The sequence below is a fragment of the Electrona antarctica genome (genome assembly GCF_951216825.1).
Source record: "Electrona antarctica genome assembly, chromosome: 15".
NCBI classification, from domain to species: Eukaryota; Metazoa; Chordata; class Actinopteri; order Myctophiformes; family Myctophidae; genus Electrona; species Electrona antarctica.
This window is the reverse complement of record NC_136796.1, coordinates 46,332,166-46,346,985: the sequence shown is the minus strand read 5'-3', so window position 1 is coordinate 46,346,985 and position 14,820 is coordinate 46,332,166. Positions and strand designations below refer to the sequence as shown.

The window sequence follows — 14,820 nt, the reverse complement described above, 5'->3', positions numbered from 1 at the left end:
TTATAAGTAATTGGCCGCCGACCCCCATCTGAAAATATGTTGTTCCAGGGACACCCCCCCCCCCCCCCCAAAGCAAAGATTTGAGTTAAAAACGTTCGCTCTGAAAGAATATATATTCAAAAATATGCGCCAAATATAGCAGACCTACAAGCTCGGTGCCGCGCTACGAGCTTGTAGATCTGCTATTTTCCAATAGCTAAAGTATAACACAATGCTTTAAAACACCAAAAGGGGTCCCCGCCCCCCATACATGGGTTAACTCTGAGAGTGTAACGCATTGGAACCAAATGGACCTCCTTGTTTACCTGAGCAGTCGCGTCATGGCGTGTCGACAGGCGTAGTGCAGGGCCGTGTTGTGCTGGTACTGTTCCCCGTACGAGGCGTTGGGGTCCAGCCCCTCCCTGAACTGGGGGTTCCCCTCGTACAGCTGCCAGGCCAGCACCTCGTCCCCGCCCACCAGGGCCTTGCGGAACTTGGTGGCCGTGTTGCCCATGGCCGCGGCGGTCAGGGGCTTGAACCGGGTTCGTGGTTATGGTGGTGGTGGTGGTCCGGTCGATGTCCACTCGACGCCCCCCCTCCCCCTGCTACCTATGGGGAGAGGTAGGAACGTTTTAGATTCAGGTTCACATTTTAACTCTAGAATTGCTGCTAGCTGTTAGCATAAAACCCCATCGCATACGTTCACTTTGAATAGACCCTCCCCCCACAATTGTTTGTTTTGATTAGCTGTTGAAATATCGTGGTTTAAACACGGCTAGAAAGATGTTTCAACCAATCAGATTGCTTCCTCAAAACGACCTGCTGTAAAATATGTTTTTCACACTTTTAGAGCATATTCGTGGTCATCATCATATGGGCATACGGTAGTGGCATTACCATAACAATCTAAGCCAAAACAATAGGAACCATTTTTGTGTATTTTTGAGGGGTATAGCCAGCTTTTATTTTGTCCTATACACAAATTCAGAGATTAAAATAGGGTGCATTTTGCATCCCAAAATGCAGTTTATAGTTAAGGGACGCAATAAAACAACGACCTCTGCATCCACGGGATGCACTACTGTACTACCGTACTGTTTTTTATTCCAGTTTATTTTGCTAGCTTTAGTTATAATAATCATTTCTTCTTCTGTTTTCTACATGAATATAACCACATTATAACCATATAAAATGAAATGGGAGTTAAATGCTGCAATTTGTAAAAAATGGCAAAATATGACTCCTAATGTCGTTGAAGTGGGACTCATAAAATGTCCCTGGGACTCATTCTAAAAGACCATCCCTGCATCCCGGGACTCATTACATTGAATATTTACATCACTGCACAAACATTACATTTAGTCCAGTAAATCAAGTAAAAAAATCCTCTCAGGTTGGACAAAATTGGATTATTTTGTTTCTCAACTGATTTCTCAATTTGGCCATAGCCACTTGCTCAAATGTCCCCAAAATGTGCTGACCTCATCACATTTATGATGACGGCTATGGACGTTTTAGGCCAAGGAGTGTTTTTCATGCAAAACTAATGCTTGGAATGGATTCAGAATCATAACACCCTAGTTTGACACGTCACATGATACTTAAAGCATAATGAGATTTAGAAAATATTGCCTTATAATAGGTTATCAATGGTGGCATCTTGGATTAAAGCAAAATGTAGGGTATTTGCAGTGAGCAGATTAGGGTAGATGTTTTATCCTGGCTAGTAGACCTATTGTCCTGTCAGAATCAGGTGAGAAACTAAATAATCCAATTTTGTCCAACCTCTGCCATTTAATTATTGGACTAATTCCCATTGACAATGAACAGAGCATTTTAGGTCATGGTGAGCAAATAGACATAGTGTCTATTTTACGTCATGATGATGAGTACGATGATAAGAGCGCCACTCACTTCACACGGTTGTTTTTATATCAAAAGTCCATAAAAAAATGTAATTCCTTTGAACAAAAACGTGCTGCGTGATGATGACATAACGAGGCCCGCATGATTAAAAATGTATCTTGATTTCATTCACCTGTTTGATTCCCATCGCTGCGCGTTCCTCCAAACACAGCTGAGTTTGATTACAGAACTACTCCGTTTTTAGAGTGTACAGTAACACTACAGTGTATTACTCATTTTAAACATAATATAATATAATCAGCACGCAAAAATATCTATCTGAAAACATTATAGGTTAGAAATAAGCCACGTAATACCAAACATGCTGAGCTGGCCGTCAGGTCTGTAACTCTTGAGTGTACATATGGAACCAAATGGACACTTACAGGTCTGTAACTCTTGAGTGTACATATGGAACCAAATGGACCCTTACAGGTCTGTAACTCTTGAGTGTACATATGGAACCAAATGGACCCTTACAGGTCTGTAACTCTGAGAGTGTAACACATGGAACCAAATGGACCCTTACAGGTCTGTAAGTCTGAGAGTGTAACACCTGGAACCAAATGGACCCTTACAGGTCTGTAACTCTGAGAGTGTAACACATGGAACCAAATGGTCCCTTACAGGTCTGCGACTCTGAGAGTGTAACACATGGAACCAAATGGTCCCTTACAGGTCTGTGACTCTGAGAGTGTAACACATGGAACCAAACTCCAAAATGTAACGGAACAGATTCCTGATCCTCGATGTTGTGATCCGAACTCCTACCCACCTACGGGGAGCGGCGAGCGACCACTTCCTGCCTGCCGATGACCACTTCCTGTCTCCTCCTCCTCCTCCTCCCGGGGTCACGGCAGGTCGTCCTTTACAGCCTCATGGCTCTCTGCACGCTGCTGCCCTGCAAGGTGGAGACAACACAATGAGTTGGCATTACAGCCTCATGGCTCTCTGCATACTGCTGCCCTGGTGGAGACCCGTACGAGGCACACAATGAGTTGACATTACAGTCTCATGGCTCTCTGCATACTGCTGCCCTGGTGGAGACCCGTACGAGGCACACAATGAGTTGACATTACAGCCTCATGGCTCTCTGCATGCCAGTGTTGTTTTTGGCAGCACGTTTTGATTTTAGTTTTAGTCGTAGTCTCTTGAATAGTTTTCATTTAGTTTTAGTCACATTTTAGTCACCTGGAATGTTTTAGTCGACTAAATGTCATAAGATTTTAGTCGACTAAATCTACAGTTGATTTAGTCGAAAAAAAATAGTAAAATAGTAATGACTGTTTTTTTCGCAGCGCGACGCGTTGTGGGCTTGTAGATCGGCTATTTTCAGCATGCAGTGTAAAATGACTTCTTGGATCTCTTGAGATCTAGGATCTCTTGTCCACTAGTCCCTTCCTAACATTTCAGTCTAGTTTTTATTTGTTAACAAAATTGTCAGTATATTTAGTCTTAGTTCTAGTCATCATAGCTTAGTTTTCATGTAGTTTCCATTTAGGTTTCGTCAGTGGAAAAAGGCAGTCGACGAACATTTTTCGTCTTGGTTTTAGTCGACGAAAACAACACTGCTGCATGCTGCTGCCCTGTAGAGTGGAGACCAGACCAATTAGCCCTTCGCTAAACCCCACCCCAAAAAGCGATTGTCCAATCAATGCCAATCCAAATAGTTTAGCAACCGTTGCTAATATGCAGGTCAAGCTTTCGTCACCTCATGCTGTCAGTGTTATTTTTGCATGGCTGTGTTGTTGAACACATACACAGCTTAACGTCAGGAAGCTTACACGACTGACCCACCCAGGTGATGGCAATAATACTAATGACCGTAGTCTTACCGTGCAACATGAAAACTCCGGGGCGGGCGGTCGTTAACAGTTGATCTCTCCCTCTGTCATTTCCTCGTATTTCTAGTTTATTGAAATAATGTCATGGTCTACTTACAGGAGGTTAACATCGCATTTGAGTTCCTTGAATGCCTGTCAGATTTCTCTACATAACTGTCTCAGTTGTTGGTGCGCAAATGCGCCTGGCAATGCCTTTGATCTACCGCGCAGAAAACATTTTGACGACGCATGCGCACCGGCGCACCTGTTGCAAATTATGCCAATCATGAAAATTGCTCAACATATCCAAGTTAGCATCCGGCGGTTTCTACATGCTGGGGACCCACAGCTTTTTAACTGCAGCAATTTTAAGATACGCTATTGGAGCTGGAATTACCGCGGCTGCTCCCATACTCAACATTTCTAATATCAGTTTCTGAATCTACATGTTGGGGACCCACAGTCCCACACTCAACATTTCTAACATCAGTTTCTACATGCTGGGGACCCACAGTCCCACACTCAACATTTATAACATCAGTTTCTACATGCTGGGGACCCACAGTCCCACACTCAACATTTCTAACATCAGTTTCTACATGCTGGGGACCCCTACTCAACATTTCTAACACCAGTTTCTATATGCTGGGGACCCCTACTCAACATTTCTAACACCAGTTTCTACATGCTGGGGACCCACACTCAACTTTTCTAACATCAGTTTCTACATGCTGGGGACCCATACTCAACATGTCTAACATCAGTTTCTACATGCTGGGGACCCATACTCAACATTTCTAACATCAGTTTCTACATGCTGGGGACCCATACTCAACATGTCTAACATCAGTTTCTACATGCTGGGGACCCATACTCAACATTTCTAACATCAGTTTCTACATGCTGGGGACCCACACTCAACATTTCTAACATCAGTTTCCACATGCTGGGGACCCCTACTCAACATTTCTAACACCAGTTTATACATGCTGGGGACCCCTACTCAACATTTCTAACATCAGCTTCTACATGCTGGGGACCCCTACTCAACATTTCTAACATCAGTTTCTACATGCTGGGGAGGGACCCCTACTCAATAAAACCTTGGCGTACTCAACATGTCCGGGTTCACAACGGGGCTCTAATGGGCTGGCAAGTAGACCAACTGATTTACAAAGATCTGAAACCTCAAATATTGATCAAATTTGTGCATATAAATAAATATATTATAAAACAAATGAAGAATGAGAGCGTGACCAAGGAAGGAGTTAAAACGAGGCAGAGAGAGAGAGAGAGACAGAGAGAGAGAGAGAGAGAGAGAGACATTAAGAGACTATCAATCAGTCAATGGGTCCATACGTATGGATCAGCGCGAGGCGCAGTGGGGGTGTTCTGTTCCGTCGGCCATATCTTATACAGGAAGGATAGGAGGGGGCGAAAAAAACCAGAAAGACGAGTTAATTAAAAATACACGGAGGAGAGCAGGGGGCGGGGCTAATAACATCCAAGCCATTGATTCGTCGGTCGGTTCATAAAATGGAAGATCGATTCGACCGCAGCAGGAAATGCAGGGAGGATAACGCTCGATTTGATTATTTGATTTTTTTTTACTTTGTGCCAGGCAGTGTTGTTTTCGCCGACTAAAACTAAGACGAAAAATGTTCGTCGACTACCTTTTTCCACCGACTAAAACTAAATGGAAACTAAATGAAAACTAAGCTATGATGACTAAAACTTAGACTAAAATATACTGACGATTCTGTCGACAAATAAAAACAAATAGACTAAAATGTTAGGAAGGGACTAGTGGATAAGAGATCCAGTATAAGTCATTTTATACTTGGTTGCATGCTGAAAATAGCCGATCTACAAGCCCACAGGCTTGTATAGATCGGCTATTTTCAGCAAGAGAAAAAAAACAGTCATTACGACGGCATCAAGGCCCGCCAAAATAAATTTTGTTCGACTAAATCAACCGTAGATTTAGTCGACTAAAATCTTATGATATTTAGTCAACTAAAACTAGACTAAAACATTCCAGGTGACTAAAACTAAATGCCAAAAACAACACTGGTGTCACGCACAGAAAATAGCTCAAATCGAGTGAGCTTGTCGATCGAGGCTTGTTTTAAACATGTGACACATGCCCGCCAGTGCGTAATGAAATATTAGCCAGGTCTTTTTTTCCACCAGGTGGCGCTGTCAAGTAAAAGGGGAGGGAATATTCACTAGTGGTCACTAGGGTTAGGAGCTCTTTAAAAAAAATCACACTCGTGTGAAGGGAGGGGCACTCTTATCATCATACATCATCATGATGTAACATGTCCATTTGCTCATCCACAAATGACGTACATTCTCCATTCATTGTCAATGGCATTCACTTTTTATCCTCAATACCGGTACTTTGCTCGGCCAATCAAATCATCGCTATGGGGTGATCAGCCAATCAGCAGCCAACGTTTGTGTTCACACAAACACACAAAGCTGCAGGGAGTAGGAGGGGCTTAGTAGCGCGCCCCTCAAAAACATCACGGCTGAAAAAAAGAACAAAAATAAAATAATCTGGCTAATGATGATGTCACTGGTAGGCGGGTTTCTGAAGCCCTCACAGCCCTCCTATGAGACACAGACTGGTTTCTGAAGCCCTCACAGCCCTCCTATAGACTGGTTTCTGAAGCCCTCACAGCCCTCCTATGAGACACAGACTGGTTTCTGAAGCCCTCACAGCCCTCCTATGAGACACAGACTGGTTTCTGAAGCCCTCACAGAGACACAGACTGGTTTCTGAAGCCCTCACAGAGACACAGACTGGTTTCTGAAGCCCTCACAGCCTTCCTATGAGACACAGAGCGGTTTCTGAAGCCCTCACAGCCCTCCTATGAGACACAGACTGGTTTCTGAAGCCCTCACAGCCCTCCTATGAGACACAGACTGGTTTCTGAAGCCCTCACAGCCCTCCTATGAGACACAGAGAGGTTTCTGAAGCCCTCACAGCCCTCCTATGAGACACAGAGTGGTTTCTGAAGCCCTCACAGCCCTCCTATGAGACACAAGACTGGTTTCTGAAGCCCTCACAGCCCTCCTATGAGACACAGACTGGTTTCTGAAGCCCTCACAGCCCTCCTATGAGACACAGACTGGTTTCTGAAGCCCTCACAGCCCTCCTATGAGACACAGACTGGTTTCTGAAGCCCTCACAGCCCTCCTATGAGACACAGACTGGTTTCTGAAGCCCTCACAGCCCTCCTATGAGACACAAAGTGGTTTCTGAAGCCCTCACAGCCCTCCTATGAGACACAGACTGGTTTCTGAAGACCTCACAGCCCTCCTATGAGACACAGACTGGTTTCTGAAGCCCTCACAGCCCTCCTATGAGACACAGACTGGTTTCTGAAGCCCTCACAGCCCTCCTATGAGACACAGACTGGTTTCTGAAGCCCTCACAGCCCTCCTATGAGACACAGACTGGTTTCTGAAGCCCTCACAGCCCTCCTATGAGACACAAAGTGGTTTCTGAAGCCCTCACAGCCCTCCTATGAGACACAGACTGGTTTCTGAAGCCCTCACAGCCCTCCTATGAGACACAAAGTGGTTTCTGAAGCCCTCACAGCCCTCCTATGAGACACAGAGTGGTTTCTGAAGCCCTCACAGCCCTCCTATGAGACACAGAGCGAGTAGAAGAGAATTGTATACTAGAGATGCTCCGATAATCGGCCATAATATTCACTCCGATCTGTGATCGGTAATTTACACGTTATACTTCAACCAGTGCATTCCATAAAGCTTGTAAACTTTGGGCGGGAACCCCTTTTGGTGTTTTAAGCATTATTTTACACTTTAGCTATTGAAAAATAGCAGATCTACAAGCTCATAGCGCACCACCGAGTGGCGCGCCACGAGTTTGTAGGTCTGCTATTTTTGAAAAATTGTGAAAATGTGGCGCAAATTTGGAATATATTTTTTCAGAACGAACGTTTTTAACTCAAATCTATGTTTCTGGGGGGGGGGGGTCCCTGGAAGTTGAAACAGCATATTTTCAGATGGGGGTCGGAGGCCAATTACATATCATTTTTGGGGTCCTTGACATGAAATATTGAGCACCACTGATATAGAAACAGGTATTTCAGAAAACTGTCAGGATTTAGAATATTTTTTTATTTTATTTCGACGTCGGGCCTAAATGGGTTAAGTTACTTCTTCAACGTCCTAAGTTAGTTTGCCATAAACACGGCCCTACTTGCACTGTAGATATCCCAGACATGCGTGTGTGTGTCTGTCTATATCCGTGTGTGTGCGTGTCTGTCTATATCTGTGTGTGTGTGTCTGTCTATATCTGTGTGTGTGCGTGTCTGTCTATATCTGTGTGTGTGCGCGTGTCTATATCTGTGTGTGTGTGTGTGCGTGTCTATATCTGTGTGTATGTGCGTGCGTGCGTGCGTGCGTGCGTGCGTGCGTGCGTGCGTGCGTGCGTGCGTGCGTGCGTGCGTTGAGTCAAACCACGCGACACTAATCTGCCCAGACCAAGCCAGTTTTATTGTGTCTCTCTGAGGGAAAGAATCACAGCTCTAATGACTACAGCTGTAGCAGCCTGACGGCATCTGGCCCTGTGTTAGTCTGTCTCTGTTTCACGGTGTCTATACTATTTTTCAAAAATAGCAGACCTACAAGTTCATAGCGCGCCACTCGGTGGCGCGCTATGAGCTTGTAGATCTGCTATTTTTCAATAGCTAAATTATAACAATGTTTAAAACGCTAACGCTAACGTGACATGGGGTGTAACGATGCATTTGAACCCATTTAGACCTGACGTCGAAAAATTAAAAAAAAGTCTTAAAAATCCTGACAGTTTTCTGAAAAACCTTATGTTTGTCTGTATCAGTGGTGTTGTTCCAGGGACCTAACCTGACTCCGCCAGATGGGGCAGCAGAGAGTACACTGGGTTCCCCCCGCCACAAAACGGCCTGGCCAAATCAGCAGCAGCTATCCCGCCTCTAGCTGCTGCTGATTGGCCAGGCTGTTTTGTGGCCGGGCATCAAGTCTGCCTGAGAGTTCCCAGATGGGAGCAGGAGGGGGGATTTGAGTTAAAATGTTCACTCTGTAATATATATTCAAAGATTAGAGGCACATTTTCACGCTTTTTCAAAAATAGCAGATCTACAAGTTCATAGCGCGGCACCGAGTGCCTATATTTTTCAATATAGCTAAAGTATAACATATAATGCTTTAAAACACCAAAAGGGTGTCTAACTAAACTCCTCTGTAGTCTATCTGTAGTCTAACTAAACTCCTCTGTAGTCTAACTAAACTCCTCTGTAGTCTAACTAAACTCCTCTGTAGTCTAACTAAACTCCTATGTAGTCCTCTGTAGTCTAACTAAACTCCTCTGTAGTCTAACTAAACTCGTCTGTAATCTAACTCCTCTGTAGTCTAACTAAAGTCCTCTGTAGTCTAACTCCTCTGTAGTCTAACTAAACTCCTCTGTAGTCTAACTAAACTCCTCTGTAGTCTAACTAAACTCCTCTGTAGGCTTCCGACATGCGTGGCAGGTTAAAACTAACCTGTGGCAAGAACTAACCTGTGGTGGGTTAAAACTAACCTGTGGCGGGTTAAAACTAACCTGTGGCTTCCCTGTGAGCTAAGGGGTAGGGAGGGTTAGAGTGTCGGACTAATGCCTGTTAGCACTTCTGTTCCACTGTGTCTACTCTCTATGGCCGCGCACACACACACACACACACACACACACACACACACACACACACACACACACACACACACACACACACACACACACACACACACACACACACACACACACACACACACACACACACACACACACACACACACACACTGTAGTGTGAGGAGCGAGCGAGGACCACCTAATTACTTCCGTGGCACGGTACATTAATCCCCCCCCAAAAAAACTAACATCTCTTATCTGGAATCGTTGTGACGAGCAACACAGGCTCCGTCCGTCTGAATCAGCGTCTATACTTCTGACTGGCACGCGCGCGCGCACACGCACACGCACACACACACACACACACACACACACACACACACACACACACACACACACACACACACACACACACACACACACACACACACACACACACACACACACACAGACACACGCGCACACACACACACACACACCCTCCGTCCGTCTGAATCAGCGTCTATACTTCTGACTGACAGAGAGAGAGCGAGAGGCCATTTGGTTTGCACGGCCAAGAGCGCACGCACTGCACACAATCACATCCTATAATGGGTGTAGCCTGGGCGCGCGTGTGCGTGCGTGCTGTGCGTGTGTGCGTGCGTGCGTGCGTGCGTGCTGTGCGTGCGAGAGGGTATCATTACAGTCTTCATTCTATGGCCATCTGTCTAGCCCTCTGCTCGGCACAATGACTCTCTTTTAGATACAGCTGGCTGCTGAGCAGGGCAGCTTTCTGTCTGTCTGACAGACAGACAAATGGAGGAGGCCTAGTACAGTCCCCTGGGGGACTCCAAGCCAGTCGACTGAACTACAGTAAGTACAGTAGGGTGGTTACGTACGTGGTTACAGACGTCTGCATTAATAGCAGACCTCAGGCCGTGTGTGTGTGTGTGTGAATGGGGGGGGGGGGGTACTTCAGTTAGTGGGTCAGTACTTCCACATCACTACCTCTCTCTCTCTCTCTCTCTCTCTCTCTCTCTCTCTCTCTCTCTCTCTCTCTCTCTCTCTCTCCAATACAAATACACTTTATTTTTACATGACTGTCATATTGCCAAAGCATTACATACAGCATGATACAAAATAACATTACATGAAACGCCCGGGAATCGTAGCCGGGTCTCCCGCGTGAAAAGCCAACATCTTTCTTAAAACCCATTTACCGCTACCATTAATCCATCTCTTCATCGCGTACTGCCAGGGTTTTATCGCGCGTGACACTTACTTTGAAGATCCAAATATCCGTAATTCCGTGTTCCTGTGACAAACTGATGTGTGTGGTGTCTTCACCGGTTGTTGTTCTCTCGGTTGATGGTGGATAAAGCCGACCGCGAGTATCACAGCGCCTGCTACAGGCCGTTGAAAACGCTTGTCTGGCCCAGATTCTGTCCCCGCAATGTCGTTTTTGAGATACAGCGGGTTTTACTGCAGGGCTTAGAATGGAAGTGGATGCGCGCGCATCTTCAAAATGGCCGGTTGTGTGTTGTCCCAGAATATCGTTAGCGGAAGCAAGATCAGCTACAAAAAGCGATTAAACAATTCAAACCCGAGAAAGCTGTGTTTGGCGTAGAGGTTCTAAAGAATAGGTTCTCGTGTTCCATGTGAATGGCGCTAAATCGGTTAAACCCCATTCTGGGCGGGAACCCCTTTTGGTGTTTTATCTGCAAGCTCGTAGCGCGCCACTCGGTGGCGCGCTACGAGCTTGTAGGTCTGCTATTTTTTTTAAATCTTAAAAACGCGGCACACATCTTTGAATATATGTTCTTTCAGAGCGAACCTTTTTTACGCCAAAGGGATGTCCCTGTGACTCGTTAACAAGGGATACATATATCCCACTGACTCGTGGGATATATGTATATGATATTAGACTTTTAGGCCATCAGGCTGAGGTTGTGTTGTGAGCCACTCTGCTACACAGATTCAGATACAGAACAAATACTTCAAACACGAGACAAGGACAAAACATTAGTCTATTAACCCATTTAGGCCTGACGTCGAAATTTTTAAATAATTCTTCTAAATCCTGACAGCTTTCTGAAAAACCATGTTTCTATGTCAGTCGTTCTCAAACATGTTCATGTCAAGGACCCCATATGACATTGGCCGCCCATCTGAAAATAAGTTGTTCCAGGGACCTCCCCAGTAGCAAAGATTTGAGTTAAAAACTCGCTCCGTAACAATATATATTCAAAGATTTCAGGCACATTTTCACAATGTTTCAAAAATAGCAGACCTATAAGTTCATATCCTGGCTAATAAGCCAGACCGAATCAGCCGTTGGCAAAAAAAAATTGCCTGCCGGCGGATTACGGTCTGGAGAGGCTCAATTGTACGCCCATTTCCTACACCAGAGAACTGGTGTGGCCAATCGGGACACGGTATGCAATATGGGCGGGCTTTGGTACAGTGACGTTCAATGCTTGAAACCTTTGACTGACAGTAGCTCTGACCAATTGCGTCAAAGAGAAAATGTTTGAACCCGCCCCCCGGGAAACAAGATCCATACACAGCATCTCCAGACTCAAATACCACACGTCACACGACGTGTGATTTGAGTCTGGCTTATTAGCCAGGCTAATAAGTTCATAGCGCGGCACTCTGTGGCGCGCTATGAGCTTGTAGATCTGCTATTTTTCAATAGCTAAATGAATAACATAATATTTAAAACACCAAAAGGGGTTCCCGCCCAAAATGGGCCCAATATACAGTAAGTATAGACTTACTGTATATAGTGTTCACCCACTGTCCATTTTGTGGCAGCTGGCTGCTACTGTACATCATTTTGCTGCCAACCTTGAACATTTGGACTTTCTCTCCTAATAGGTGTAGGAGGGGATTGCCTGGATAGTCACACTGAAGCTCTGTGTTTGATGTCCAGCTTTTGGCGCGTGTGCACAAACGTTGTCCAAACACAAACATTAAAATTGAATGGACAATTCTGAGTGTTTGTGTAAACACAAACATTGCGTAACATGGCTCCCCCATATCTTGCATGTCTGATGGACTGTTATATAGACGTCCCGTTGTCTTCATCTTCATCATCATCATCATCAGTATGTCACGTTGTGGTCTGTCTGTCTGTCTGTCTGTCTGTCTGTCTGTCTGTCTGTCTTGCACCGCTCAGAAATCATTTAATCGGTGTTAAGAAAAGCTTCAGTCAAACAGTTTAACAACTAATTGAAAATGATGCGGGTTCCATCATTGGGCCCATTCTATTGATTGATTGATTGATTGAAAAGTTTATTAACAGTTTGCAGAATTACAGTACATTTCAAGCACAAACTCAATACAAAGGCTGTTAACTGTGAGTGGACGACCCAATTAAGCATTACACTTGTTTCCAATAGGGTCCACCATGTTCAATTCATCAAAAACATTTAGAGACGTACAAATAGACACTTCTATATAGACAAAGGACAGAACAGGAATTCATCATAAAGGAGGTAAAAAGGGAAAAGACACACGGGGGCCAGTTTCGAATTGCAGCCGTCCGTAGGTGCCCTTTGAGAGCGGTTTTGAAGGAGTCAAGGGATTCGCATGTCTTAATGACTGTTGGTAGGGCGTTCCACATTTTGGTGGGTTGTACATGGTTCGTTGCACTCCCTCTGGTGTTGTGGGTGTGGACTTCGTTAACATTAAGGAAGTATCTAGACAGGTACATGGGTATCTTGGTGGTGTATCGAATCTTGTGGACCAGACCCATTGCAAGATGCTGTACTCTGTCGTCGACCCTAAGCCATTCCAGCCTGTCAAAGTGGGCAGGGGTGAGGTGGGTTCGGTCAAGTAGGAGCCTGACCAGTTTGTTTTGGGAAGTCTGGAGCCTGGTTTTAAGGGCCTTTGAGGTGCTGTGGTACCAGGAGGTGCATGCATAGTCAAAGAAACCTTGTACAAGGGCTCCTGTTAAGGTCTTCAATGTGTTTTTGTTGACCAGTGAGGAGATCCTGTAAAGGAATCTTGTTCTATGGTTGACCTCTATCGGTTCTATCATTGACCCTAAGGGTCCATTTGGTTCCATCTATTATACATTTGAAAAGGTGTCCCCAATGCCCAAACCACGAAAAGAAAGTCACCAGCTACTACGTCACTGACACGCTGCAACACGCTGCAACACACACTGCAACAACACACTAACACGTCACACACTTACCCTCCGCGTCGTTCGTTCCCTATCTCCTCATGTCGCGCCGCACGGCCACACTCAACACCAGCCGCGTAAAAATTGTCATCGCACTGCCACTAAAGCCGGCTCCCGTCCACACTCGCAAACAATATCAATATCAATAATAAACACAAACACGCCACAAGCACCGACACCCCCGCCTAATTTGTTGCCACGTCTATGAAAACAAGCACAGAAAAAATGCCATTCAACACGCTACTTACACACACTACCACTCGCTTACAATACGCGGACCTGGCAACACTACATTCCCTCTCCCATTTGCTCACAGCCCACCACGTGACCCACACAGGGAGGGAGACGATTGCGTGATGCTTCTATGTACAGGATTCTATAGGTCACCACTTTTGGTGTGACACACACACGGCTTCTGTTTACTATGCGTTGTCAACACGTGCTGAGTTGACAAACATTGACCGATTTCGGAGAAGACTGATAGTTTATCCTTTAGTAATTAGGCTGTGGAAGTATTCACACTAGGCAACTTTTGCATTTATTGGGATTGGCAATTTGGGGAGAAAAGGAGGAGGAGGAGGTCATCAAGCTCCACAACACCACATTGGTAGGTAGGCTCAAGGCTGCATTTATTTTCCTTCTTTTTCCTCTCGAGGGTGCATGGGATGATGTGAACCCCTCCAGCAGGCTAGGGAGCACCGCTCCGGTTAGCGGAAAATGACCCCGGGGTGCGGGTTGCCAGGTTTTTTTATAAGTAAAGTATTTACATTCAATTAGAAAAAAATATATATATAATACATTTACATTTACGTCATATTTAGCGGCATTTCGACCTAATTTCTCTGTTCTTTGTCAATGGCAACTATTGAGACGTGTGGGGACTAAAGCTGTATATAGGAGGGCCCTCAAACACATTATTTGATAACTTTTCAGGTTTTTTTATAAGTAAAGTATTTACATTCCATTAAAAAAAAATATATATATAAAACATTTAAATTTACGTCATATTTAGCGGCATTTCGACCTAATTTCTCTGTTCTTTGTCAATGGCAAATATTGAGACGTGTGGGGACTAAAGCTGTATATAGGAGGGCCCTCAAACACATTATTTGATAACTTTTCATCGTGCTCCTAAAAAAAATGTGTGCTACTAGCCGCGATTACATACACAGTTAAAATAATAAGAAATTTGTGCCAACGACTGCGTCGACACCTGGCGTGGAACAAACGGGACGAACCGAGGCGCATATATGGATAACAAC

The 14,820-nt window shown here is 44.9% G+C and overlaps 1 protein-coding gene across 1 annotated transcript in view; it reads right to left on the bottom strand.

Moving 5' to 3' along the window:
• LOC306938114 (ankyrin repeat and IBR domain-containing protein 1-like) overlaps nucleotides 1-14,820 on the bottom strand; it is a gene marked incomplete at its 3' end in the record, with an annotated part of 98,684 nt that overhangs the window by 70,635 nt on the left and 13,229 nt on the right. The window contains 2 exon segments of the mRNA XM_079522129.1: nucleotides 306-588; nucleotides 2,660-2,785. Of these exon segments, the coding sequence (XP_079378255.1) occupies nucleotides 306-493 (188 nt within the window). The 5' untranslated portion in view covers nucleotides 494-588; nucleotides 2,660-2,785.